Below are 13348 nucleotides of genomic sequence, written 5' to 3'. Positions count from 1 at the left end.
ACAGAAAACTATGCTGTAGCAAGAGCTCCAGCCTGCTCCACACAGCATAATACCAATTTGGCCAGAGGACGTCCCTCCGGCGCTGCAGAGCACTCTCCGTGCTTTGTGAAGCAGTTGGTGGGTGAGGAGCAGACCTGGACTTTGGGTAATTCTCTTCCAGACTCAGCTCTTGTCTCACTGTGCAAATTTAAACAAATCGTTACCAGCTCTGCCTCAGTCCAGTTATGACACTGAGATAACACACGAGCTGGAGTTCACCAGCCGAGACATACCCGAGACAGTGTGGTACCTTATTTTTCATTGCATTTAGTCTATGTTGTCACGGTTTATTTAACTAGAACTTTGCAAAAGCATTGCTTCACAGCCACCCATCACAGCAAAACCACGCTCTTTCCTACAAAAGAATTTCAGTACGTTTCCATTCCGGGCTCTGTAACCCATCACCATTTCAAGCTACAACATAGTGCCACATTTTTTTTCCAAATTAAGCTAATACATGAGAATTTCTCTTGCTCTGCTACTTTCAAACACATCCCACGTACAGGAATTTTGGTATTTGCTGGGATTTCTAGGGAATCCTCTAGGCTATAACTAGTGCTTAGGTTGTCATCTTAAATGATCAATTAACACTTTGCCCTTTTTTTTGTTCTAAAGATGGCTCTTCCCCACCCAAATCTGGCAGCAGGACGTGGATCACTGGTGAGGCTCACCCCTCTTTAACCTCATCTCTTGCAATCAACTTTTAGTATTTCTTGCAAATGCTCAAAGAAGTAATGAGTTTCTGCAACCAGGGTTCTGCGTTAAGGCATCTCCCAGCTGGGGGTGGGAGGGGGAGTGCATAGAGGAATCACTCAGACAAAAAGAAATTAATTTGGAATTAGCTGAACTGGATTTTGTGCATTAGTTACAACTTCAATTTAGGGCCAGGAGGCTTTTAGATCATGTTTTCCCCTTGCTATAACAAACTGTAGCACTTTATCTCTAAAAGATTCAGCAAACATGGTAATGGGATCGCTTTTTCCAACCATTTTGTGCCTTAAACAGATGTATAACAACATTAAACTCGACGGCAGGAACGGCCTGTCACTAGCTACTTGATATATACAGCACATACAGTCCTGCCGTTATCATCTCTGGATTTCCAATTTCCTCGTGCCAATTATTCGGGCTTTAAATTCCAAACACCACGTGCACAAGCGATGTCTCCTATAACCACGGCGATCGCCAGCAGCACGGGGTGGGTTATTTCATACACAACCCTGCAGCAGAAGCCATGCCTCCACCCAGCTTCTCTGTCCTGCCTGCTGGGATGGGCAAACCTTTGCTCTCCATCCCTTGTTATTTCAGTGTTCGCCAAGACCTATTCGGGTGGGCGGGTCATCCTCAGCACCAACTTCATCATCTCTTCAATGATGCAATTTAATTAAAGGGATTTATATCAAAAGCCTCCTCTGTATCCATCCATCATTTCCAGTGATTAATACCCCATTTCCTTGATAGCAACAATATTAAGCACCTTCTACCTATCCTCCTAACATTTAAATAACACATCCAATTTTATTCACTTTAATTGCACATACTGAACGAAAGCCTGGACACAATTTCTCCTTATTAGCCCCCAAAATCTAGCGAAAGAGCTGTTTTCTCTATGAGGAAACAGAATCACAGAATCAATCAGGTTGGAAGAGCCCTCTGGGATCATCGAGTCCAACCATTGCCCTGACACCACCATGGCAACTAGACCATGGCACTAAGTGCCATGTCCAGGCTTTTCTTAAACACCTCCAGAGATGGGGACTCCACCACCTCCCTGGGCAGCCCCTTCCAATGGCTAATGACCCTTGCTGAGAAGAAATGCTTCCTAATGTCCAACCTGAACCTCCCCCGGCGAAGCTTGAGGGACTACAGGGGACTACACAAAGCTCTAATCTAGTTACAAGATGCTAGAAAAGGAGCAATTTACACATCTCATCTTTCCCGCTCCATTTTCCCTGCCAGGGTACAACAATATATATTCTGAGACCGGATAATTCCTTACCCCTTGTTAAAAATTGGTGGGTTTTTTTCCCCCCCTTTTTTTTAAAGGAAAAATATAATACCACGTCCCATTTGCACAGACACAGAGTGAAGAGGGAAAGCAAGGTACTTACCCCTCACAAAGGCCATTTCCTTCCTTTCTTTTCTCTAAATACACACTTCCAAGAGCAGTTTATCAAAGCCCCAGAGAAGAACATCACTTGCAAAATTAAAACGAACAGTTCAGCATCAAAAATCTGCAGGGTCAGTATTTTCTAAGGACAGGGAAGGAAAGTGCCTTTAAACTGGCAAATTTAATTACTTCATTCCTTTAGCTAATAAGCGGCACAGCCTGTTTCTTCCTCTGGTCTGCATATCTAACTCCAATTACTTGTAATGACACTTAAATCCAACAAATGTGAATCCGAGTCAGGGAAACCAGAGGGCACCAAAGACAATTAGCTCATCCCGCTCCTGCTCGGGAGCAATGTTCATTAAGATGTATGTCCCTGATCTCCGGGCAGCCTGAATTTATTGGTCCCGAGCGAGATGATTTCTGCCTCTCCTCTTGGGCATGATGTTTCTGACCAGGATTTATTGCAGAAGAGCCATTCCGATGGCAGCTAACCCCCCTCCCTTGCCCACCCTGCCCCATTACTCGTGGTTACATCAGCCTGTACAACCTCCATTTCTCTTCTTCCTCTTGTACTTACACATTTCAGAAGCTTGCAGGCCATCAAAGAGGCAGATACTGGTTTGCCCAGCTAAACTTAGCCTTTTTTTTCCCCCTCTCTTTTATTCTGCCCCCCAAATTTACCATTCTCTACTGCAGCTTCTCTAAATTTCCCCACTGCCACCTTCATTCAGGTGCCTCAAAATGAACGCAATATTCCTCCTGCAATGGTTATCAACAGCATTTAAAGGACTGTTAGCTTTTAACACAGCACAATGCCTGTCTCTGCAAGGGAAAACCACTTCTGGATTTCCCCAAGTGCTGAGCTGCACTTCCAGCTCGCTCTGATTTTGCGAGCTATCTCCTCGCCATCCTTTTTGACATTATTCAGAATCAAGATTTTTTTCATTGCAACTAATTTCCCTTGGGCAACGAGTGAGGAACCGGTCAGAGCAGCCACAGGTTCTTTTCTAGCTTTATTTCTAGTCTTTAGGTGTCCAGGAGGACACGGCAACTTCCTAATGATTCCTCCAAATCATTAACACAAATGAAAACGTGGTACCAGAGCCCACACCAATACCAATTCATGAGTTACCTATTCCCTGCTTTGAGATATCTGCAAATATATCTAGAAAGATCAGGTTGAAATTACTCTGTAGATCCACAACTCCACCAGCTCTACACACCAAGCTGCTTTTTCAGCTAACCTGGGAGTTCCTGCAAAGGACAATTAACATTTTTCTCGACTCATTTGTTTAAATCAAATATTTGGGAACAGAAAGGCAATAAGAAAACCAAAAGCTACATGTGATAGTGTTACGAAGATGAGCAACCTCCACCAGGCAGCAGCACTGACCACACTAAAAAACCCACCCAATCCATCAGTATAAAGCCCCAGGGAACCTCTGAGGCATTAGATGGGTTGACTAGACATCTTTAAGCCAGTTATGTCATTTTTAACTATTTTGAATTATTCAATGGACCAATTTGCAGCACTCAATTGCTCTTTATTGCCATTTACTCTCACCAGAAGCGATGCATTCTGAAAGGCAATAAACGCTCACTAATGAGGAAGGCCACATTTTACTATTTTTGCACTCATTTCATCTTCTCTTTCCCCCAAACTCAACGCTCCACCCTTGGAGATACCTTCTCAACAAGTCTTTCCCTCCGACTCATGTTGCAACTCACGCAGTACACGGCTACAGCCAGAAAAATTAAGTGCCTGTAGAGCACCCACCTCAAGCAGAGGTAACACATTGTAGGAAAACTATTTTGAATACACTTTTGGAAAATAAACATTGGTCCCTTCAGGGGTCGTTGAAAATTTCTTTCTCTGAATTTAAACACAAAGCAGCTCAGGACTTCGATATCCATCCTGAAGCCTAGTAACTCCCCAAGAAGCTCCAGTGTGGGACAAAAGGTCACAAATTCAGCTGGGGAGCTACTTGCAGAAAAATTATTCATGAGGAGTTAAATATCCTATGATTGCTTCTTTTCCCCATCTATCCCAAAATTAAGAAAAATATATGTTCAAAGGCCACAGTACCCTGAAGCTGAAAAAAATATATCTTCATAATCAATCCAAAATTAACACAGTCCTCCTAAGGCACAGATTTTCAACTAGAGAGATGGCTCTTCAAGCCTTCCAGCTTTAATATTTTTTCTTTTCCTTTTTTCAGGCTACAACAATAAAAAAAAGCTTACTTTATTCCTCCAGCCCAAGATTAATAAAGGATTTTTCTTCCCCCTCCTTGAGTTATATGAATCAGCGTGGTCATTATTCTGTCTGACTCCGCACAGGGGTATTTTAGCCGAGAAATTTTTCTGTCCATGTTTGAATTGGAACATTTCTGTCTGAAGGAAAGATTCGGGGTCGTAGATGGTCTCACCCTTACACGACGGCAGCCAGCAGCCCAGCTCAGGTACCCAGCTCATTGGAAGCGAGCTAGATGATGCACTTTCCCATAATGTATCCCCAAATGCTGTAATATTTTTTTGACTTACAGCCTTCAGGGCAGCACCTATCCACAGAACACAGATGGCTGAGCCCCAGCCTCGATAAATACAGCGAAAACCCCAAACATTAAAATCTCCCAATGTTGCAGATATTTTCCTTTCAATTATTCTGCTATTTCAGAAAACTAATCCAAATCCCACCAACTTTTTTTTTTTTTTTTTAATGTTAATCAACCCATAAATGAAAATAACAGGCAGCTAAAATAACCTAATCCACAGCACGGAGACTGAGCCACAATATTACTGGTTCTAAAGGTAAAGTATCTTTAAATAGCTAAAGGTTATTTCTTATCACAAGGAAAAATCAGAATTACCTCTGAAATAATACAAATACGTCACTTTAAAACCTAAGTATACAAATCCCACTAAAATACAGACCAAAGCTTTAAAGCAGTCTAACACCCAGAAAATTAAGTTTTCATTTGATTTTCAAATTCCAGTTAAAATCTAAAATATAATGCTGCTTTCACGAGTAGAAAACAGATCTTTCATACCTGGTAGAAGTACACCCTATTTCTATTGCTGGCACATGTTTGGTGTAGGTGTTATTTCCTGACAGCACAAGCCGGACTTGGTGGTGTCAGGGCAATGGTTGGACTCGATGATCCCAGAGGGCTCTTCCGACCTGACTGATTCTGTGATTCTGTGTTGGCTGGACTGTCACACCAGTGCAGCTCCACATGGAAAAAGGGGTAGGAAGTGGCTGATAAGGAACCTGCCATCATGCAAAGTAAAAATACCACCACTACTAATAGTAAGTAATAGCCCTAAACAACCTAGAGCAAGAGAAATTAAGTTTTTGTTAGCTCCTCATTCTAAATCTGCGCTGGAGGTTCACATGCCTGAACCCAGGCACGTGGATTCAAGCCCTACTTGAGCACCAAGCTCCAAAGTTACTACTGAGCTGCACGTGCCCAGATACAGAAATTCACGCCAAGCATGCAGTACACTTTTCTGTGGAGTGATCACAGAATCACAGAATCAATCAGGTTGGAAGAGCCCTCTGGGATCATCGAGTCCAACCGTTGCCCTGACACCACCACGTCAACTAGACCAGGGCACTAAGTGCCATGTCCAGTCTTTTCTTAAACACCTCCAGAGATGGTGACTCCACCACCTCCCTGGGCAGCCCCTTCCAATGGCTAATGACCCTTGCTGAGAAGAAATGCTTCCTAATGTCCAACCTGAACCTCCCCTGGCGAAGCTTGAGGCTGTGTCCTCTTGTCCTATCGTTGGTTGCCCGGGAGAAGAGGCTGACTCCCACTTCACTACAACCTCCCTTCAGGTAGTTGTAGACTGCAATAAGGTCACCTCGGAGCCTCCCCTTCTCCAGGCTAAACAACCCCAGCTCCCTCAGCCGTTCCTCGTAGGTCAGACCCTCCAGACCCTTCACCAGCTTGGTCGCCCTCCTCTGGACTCGCTCCAACACCTCAACATCTTTCTTGAAGTGCGGGGCCCAGAACTGGACACAGGATTCAAGGTGTGGCCTCACCAGTGCCGAGTACAGAGGGACGATCCCTTCCCTAGACCGGCTGGCTGCACTATTCCTAATAGAGGCCAGGATGCCATTGGCCTTCTTGGCCACCTGGGCACACTGCTGGCTCATGTTTGTCCCAGATAATGCCATTTTTAATCTTTCTTCTATTTAATCAATTAAAAAAATATAAAGAAAAAGTATTATTGCTGTTTCACTTTTCTGTTTTGCTCGTTAGCTTGTGAACCAAAGAGACTCTAATTTTGACACCAAATTCTGTATTTTGGTTTTAACGTCAATGACAAACGCACGCCTCGGTTTCAGAGAGTTGAGAGAATGTGACAGCACCTCGGCTGGAGTACAAGACTTACCTTCCAACAACTTCGCATCAGTTACCACATGACTCACAGAGCACTGCTGGAAATCAAGATTCCCTCTTAATGCCTCTCTGAAATAAGGACCTGGAAACAAGCTGTGGAAATGGCAGCTCCAGACAAAGGCCATCAGAAGCTGTGCTCTCCAGGGAACCCCTGGAGAAAGAGGACACCCCAAACATCTGCAGGTTCTGGGAGATTGCTATGAGCGACACAAAATTACTCTATTTCCTAATTCTATAGAAATAATAACGAGTAAGTTTCTAGAACTTCTCAATCTGGCTAACAAGTGCTGCACACAGAGTAGTCCTTCCCCGCTGCAAATTTACTGTCCTCTGTGATACAGGAGGTTGGTGGAGATCCATCAGCCCATCACACCATGCAAATGCAAGGGATGAAGAGATGAACAGAGAAAGACCAAGTGAAGACTGCAGGAGGAGAGGCTGGTAGAGCATCCCACGCCTTAACATCAGTTTTCAAAACGGAGAGGTCAAGCTCTGCTCGGGAAGATCTCAAACATGCCAATTGCAAGCAACCTGTCCCATTTCTGTCCTTCTGTCCTTCAGCATGGCTACCAGCCCATGGCAGAAGTGGGACGCTGAGCCAGAGAGCCCTCAGTCTGACATGAAGCAACCAGGCTTACGTTCAGAAGTTGGGATGTCCCTTGGGAGAGGATCTCTGTGCTGCTCAGATACACCTTGGAAATCCCACACAGCAGCAACTGGGCTGGCAGAAAGGTATTGAAGACATCCCTGCACCATTCAGTGTGGATGAGATGGACCCATGTACATGCATGTAGGTAAATGGAGGGTCTTGAAAGTTTAAAGACAAAATTAACATGAACAGGATCACAAACAAAAATATTCCTATAAACTCAAAGCAACCTTATGTTTCCTTTTCTTGTAGAAACGAGCCCTATGGCACTTAGTGCTGCTTTGCAGGACTAAAACACCACCGGTAAGATAACAGATCTCACTCGTGGCAGGGAAGGAGGCTGGAGACATTCGTGGCAGCCAGCAATACATATTCAAAACAGCCACAGTGCAAACAGACCCTGGAGATGATGTTGCCTGCGTGCAGGAGAGCATGCTATGCCACCTCCATCACAGGGACCTGCACAGCGCTCAATATCTGGCCAGAAAGTAATTTCCAGAGCTAGGTGGCTTAGGATTTATTTCTTACACAGGGGAAAGAAAGGGGAAAAAAAAAGGTTAATCTATCCTAGGCCAGTACCCGTAAGGGATGGCAGCATGCCATGCTCTACAAAGAACCGGCAGGAGATGGGAGAAGGAGCTGCAGGTCTGCCACGAGAGCCCTGGCAAGAGAGTAATTACTTTGGCTTGAGCCACTGCTATTTAACCCTCCTTCCAGGAGTAAATCCAGACACAGCAACAGCCCAATTACGGAAAGAACACCGACTTATTCTTTTAATGCCCAGCTCCCTTCAGTACCTGTTCATCAAGGAGGCATTAGTGTGCCTGGACAACGGACCGCGTTTGCTCTGAAACTGCGGTCGCTGATGGTGGAAAAGCTCTTTCTCTCCTTCCTCCACCTGTTCTGCAAGTCCAAAAGCAAAAACCTCTTTGGTTAGGGAAGCGATGTCTTTGCTTTCCTATGACACTGGAAGGACCCAGGGGAAATCCCATCAGCATTTTGCTTATCCTGTAATTTTGCTCATCTTTCTACCTCTGTCCAAAAACACGAGGAGCAGTTGAAGCGACAGAAACCATGGAGTATCCTCAAGGCCACTCGGTTCTCGTTGGCTTTAATAGAAGGCTGACTTTCTGAAGCAGTTAAATGCTATTTTATTAGTTGTTTTAAAAATACATTTTCACAGAAACACAGCAACCGCCGAGAACAGACAGTGCTAGAGTGAGGAATCACTTGTAAATAAAATATGGCGACAGACCTCATTTTCTGTGCAATATGCAAACACATCTCTGCGAGCAACACAGAGATAAAGCCTCCAGTCCTCTCTCCTCCTCTTCCTCCCTGGCAGCTGCCACAATCTAGTGGAATTGTCCCTGCCTGTGGCAGGGGGGTTGGAACTAGATGGTTTTTAAGGTCCCTTCCAACCCAAACCATTCTATGATTCTATGATTTATTTCTCAGGGGAAAAAGATAATTAAAAACTACTGGATTCCTGGCAAGGTAATGTTAACTAGTAGGAGAGCAAACCAGTGTGGTAAAACAATGAATTTTCTATCTAGTCAGAAGGCAAGGTTTGTTTGGGAGTTTTATTTTTATAAAAGCAAATGCTTTAAAAATGAAACCAAAACTCTTCCTCTCGGGAATCGTTGTTTGACAGTAGCTCCAGAGACATTCTTCCATCTTCAATAACCCTTCAGCAAACTCCCAAAACACTTAAAAGTCAGCCTGCAAGTCCTGGAACACTTTTTTCTTCTGTCTTTTTTTATTTTTCCCTTTTTGAAAGCTCCTGCCTTGCCCACCCTTCACATCATTCCTCAAAGCACACACCACCCCATTCTGTCTCCTCTTGTTAGTCTGACTCCCCAGTAATTGCAAACATGTTTAAAAGCCCAAGAACAAGAGGAAGAAACCCATCCCTACCGCACAGCCCTCCAAAACAAGGCTGGCTGCTACTCTAACACAAGGTGGTCCCTTTTCTTTTATTCTCATAAGAAAGAAATTAAGCCAAAGCAAGACCAATTTCTCTTCCTGCTGCCCGTGGAAGCAAGTGAAATTAATTTTGAGCCCTGCATACTTGATTAGGGGGTTGTTCACCACCAGCACAGCCATAAAGCCAAGGGCACGAGTGTTTTCTAAACCACACTCAGTAATGTGATACGATAGGTTTGTGAGTTCATCATCATCTGTGGAGACTCGGATTAAAAGCCCTTGCTACACAAGTGAAAATACCTCAGATAATTTCAGCACAGGCTAGACTAATGTAAGAAAGGAACAGCAAAAGTCTTAAGAGTCAGTTCTGAGACTCAGTCAGACAAAAAAAAGCAGATTAAAATCATAAAACAAATTCCCTGGATTGAAGCAGCTTGATCTCTCAGTGTTTGTTTTCACAACATGAAGGTCACATACAGGTCTTCCCTCACCACGTCCGTTTGACAACAAACAAGCCCTTGAACATTGCTTCTCCTCGGTAATAGATCCTCAGTAAATGAAGAGCTGCCTCTTTCATCTGTCGGTGTTACAGCATGCAAGAGTGCGGGGAAAAAATAAAGCACCTGTTGCTCTTACAGAACATCAGTGAATTACCCAGCTGACTCCCCGAACAGCACAGAGCAGGGAGCAAGGGGGGTCTACAGCAAACTGGGTGTAAAGTGTCCAGATTTTAATTGCTGTAATCAGGTCATCATGAAACAGATACTTACAAGATTAGATGGCTAAGTTTTCTCTTTTTTTTTTTTCTCCTAAGTCTGAAAATAAAATGTCTCTATTCATTTGGACCGTGGCATATTCCCCATTACACCACATTTTCTAATGGGGCTAAAAAATAACTGGAATTTCTGCTGACTTTCCTGTTTGTGACGCAGCACCTTCCAAGTGGCCAGAGAAGCTCTGCAAATGAGGTTTTGAGCTTGCTGTCCCCATGAAGAAAGTCTAGAAATGCCATTTGACATCACCAAAGGCTTCAGTTTCACTGTTTCTTGCCAACAAAGCAAACTTTTGAGGGCCAGCACTTCAAGTGCAGAAGACTTTGCTGGAACAGCTTAGCAGATCACAAAAATATCACAAATGCAAGTCAAGTGCAGCAGGGTGAAAAGACAGAAGGCATCTAATGATACTTGCTGAAATGTAAACAGCTTCTCTCCTCATTGGATTACATCAGGCACCAGCCTGAGCTTACCCAAGTGAAAATACAGCTGGAGAAGAGAGTTTGAACAGTCTTGTAAGCAGTGAAGAGCTGGAAAGCAATACTCATCCAAACACAAGAATATCATATGAACACAACTCAAGAACACACTTTTGAACAACAGGTCAAATGACTCAATCAAAAAACAAAAAATGGCCACATTTAAAAATGAGAAATAAATCTTCAGAAGTCATTGATCTGCTTATCTTTCCGAACCACTCAAAGCTAAGCCTAAACCAGATGAAGCAATAGCAATTATTCACTCAGCTCAAATTTCAAGCAGTCAAGAATTCCTTTTGGGGAAATGCATGTAGACAACAATAGCAAACTCATTGCTTGTAAACCGAACTTAAAAAAAGCAGTAAATACAGAGAAAAAATCCCGCTGTACTTACTGGAAAGGACCGTCGTGAGGAAGATGTAGTCAGAAAAAGAAATGAGTCCACATTCTCCGAGCGCATAAAATATGCTGTCCTCATCGGCAAACTTCTCTCGCTCCTGGGATAATTTCTATTTATTCATCCGACCCACACCCCAAAAAGAGAAAATAAAGCGATCGATTAAACAGAGACATGGAAGGCTTTATTTGTATCCTTACCACCAACAAGCCACACCACGTACACACACCCCTACTATCTCCATTCATATTCAGTGGACCTTTTCCAGCCTTCAAATCTGTCAGAAATGCTCTGCAAAGATCAGTGCTTCCCCATCTCAAATCAGGGGTGAGGAATTGCACAGTATTAATTAGTTGGTTTAGCCTAGCTGAAATACAGACTAATAAAACTACATCCATTTTGCTTAAAACTCTCTGAATCTTTGAGAAATTAGTGTTATGAAAATAATTTTTAATATAGGATTCAAAAAGGAAATTATTATATTTCACTAATAGCGTTTTAGTTATACTTTGTTGTAGCAGTAGCCAAGAAAGAGCTATTTCACATGAATATAAAGTACGATCAAAGTTATCAAAAACGTGCAGTTACTAGAAGCACACGGTTCAGGAGTGTGTTTACCAAGCTCACCAGGAGGACCAGGACCGATATCAGTCTCAATCTCTCTCTCTCTTGCTCCAGTTCTTTTTCAACATCTTGTTTTAATAGAAAATACCACGTGTTTTATCAGCTCATATCCCTTGCTAAAAACCCACGACCCTTTGATCTGCAGAACCTTCAAAGACTGAAAAGGATCCATAAAACTGTTAGGAAATCCACACTGGTGACCCATTTTAAGAACACAGCAGGAGGAGGCACGCGCACACACAAAGGAAAATGAAATTAATATGAAGGAGAATAGGCATGGATGAGGTTATTCCACAGAAACCAGGTCATGCAAGCACAGAAGCATGGTGAAAGCAAGGCTGAATTTAGGGACGGTTTTAGGAAAAACCACCGACAAACACCACCACACGAGGGTCCAGCTACACAACTGTCCCCCACCGTTACCTCTGTCTAGCGGAGATCCCATCATATACAAGATAAAGGAAAGAAAACTGGTTAACGGACAATAAAAGGAGCAGGCAAAACATATAATCAAGTTGAACGGTTAGACTTGCGAAGAGCAAGAAAGTTTTGAAGCAACCAGGTCGTTGCTTTGACTGGGCACCGCTAAGAAGCCTAAGTAGATATCCCAGCAAGGGTTAGCACATAGCCTCTCTGGGTCAGACCCACTCTCTGCAGCTGATGTCTCTCATCCACCTCAGGGTGTTGGGTTTGTTTTTTTTTTTTTGAGAGAACTCACCATTGTATGTGACTGCAGAGTGGGGATGAGCTCAGCTAATAATTTAGATGAAAATTTAACCCGTATCTGGCTCGGAAACCACAAGAAAAGAGAAAAATAATCATATAGACCACCAAAAAAATACAGTTTCCAGGGAAAAAAAAGTTCAGCTCTATTGCTCAAACAAAACTCTTCACAGTAGCTCTGCCTTTACCATCTGGAGAGTGTCAGGAATTTAGTAAGAGGTGAATCACTAACAGCAGACAACATGCTAATGGCATTCATTTCGTGCAAGGTAACTGCTATTATTGCTTACGGGATATCAGGTTGTAGTATCATTTACTGAAAAAAACATGTTTCGCTTCCCTGCCCATCGAGATGGATCCGAAGCAAAATTATACTGATGCTTATGTTAAGGACAAATAAACAATGTCTGGTTTTCCTTTAAACTGAAGGCAAGATTTGTGGAGAAAGCAGATTTCTGCGATTGCTGCCGGTGGTGTTGCCAGTAGCATCTCGCCTGCTCGTGTGATTTATTGCCCCTTCCTCCGCCTGCCCGTCTTCAGCAGTGTTTATCATAAACCAGCTATTAGCAGCCTACTTCACCCACTCAAAGGATCCCATGAAAAAGCTCCAGAGGTCGCTTTATTAATTTTTATGGGTTTCTTTTCTGCGCTTAAAATTCATAGTCAGCAACAAACAGCTCAAAATATTCCTCATAAGCTGAAAACCACATCCATAGACTAACAATAAGAAAAGATATTAAATTAATCGCTCTCCGAAATACAAAGGTTTAGACAGATGGGAGGGGGAAGCATTTACTCATCTGCATCTTACTTTGAGCAAACAAAGTAAAAATTTTTATTTATTTATTTTAAACAGCACCTACTTGCCAGAAACCTGGGGAAGGGGAAAATACGCTGTGACTATGGTGCTCAGCCTGCCTGCAGCTAATGGGGAAAGGAATTTCTCCCACTGATCTTAAGAGGGGAAAATAACAACTGACCTGATCAATAAGATTTTCAGACTCCCAGCACTAGGAGGACAGAAGTTTAAAAAAATTCACAACTCTCCCATTTATTTTCTTTGGGCCCACTGAGAAGCTGCGTGTTTGCTTGCCACAAAGTACGTGGGAAGCTCGCACCACTACAGGAAAGGCTGAAATCATCCTTCTCAGGGGTTGTTCTCCACCATTAAACATTGTATTCTACAGAATTACATTCTAATCCCCAGGAAAAAAAT

The 13348-nt window shown here is 43.2% G+C and overlaps 1 protein-coding gene across 4 annotated transcripts in view; it reads right to left on the bottom strand.

Annotated features, from left to right (window-relative positions):
• MICU1 (mitochondrial calcium uptake 1) overlaps positions 1-13348 on the bottom strand; it is a 113920-nt gene that overhangs the window by 42293 nt on the left and 58279 nt on the right. For 3 of the 4 annotated variants that reach the window (XM_068416677.1, XM_068416680.1, XM_068416678.1), the window contains 2 exons: positions 12128-12193; positions 10783-10897 (listed from right to left, as the gene is read on the bottom strand). In XM_068416677.1, coding sequence (XP_068272778.1) covers positions 10783-10897; positions 12128-12193 — 181 coding nt within the window. The remainder of the gene's footprint in view (positions 1-10782; positions 10898-12127; positions 12194-13348) is intronic. The other variant, XM_068416681.1, reaches the window with a different exon arrangement.

The sequence above is a fragment of the Nyctibius grandis genome, chromosome 20 (genome assembly GCF_013368605.1).
Source record: "Nyctibius grandis isolate bNycGra1 chromosome 20, bNycGra1.pri, whole genome shotgun sequence".
Classification (NCBI taxonomy): domain Eukaryota; kingdom Metazoa; phylum Chordata; class Aves; order Nyctibiiformes; family Nyctibiidae; genus Nyctibius; species Nyctibius grandis.
This window is presented reverse-complemented; position numbering and strand designations above follow the sequence as displayed.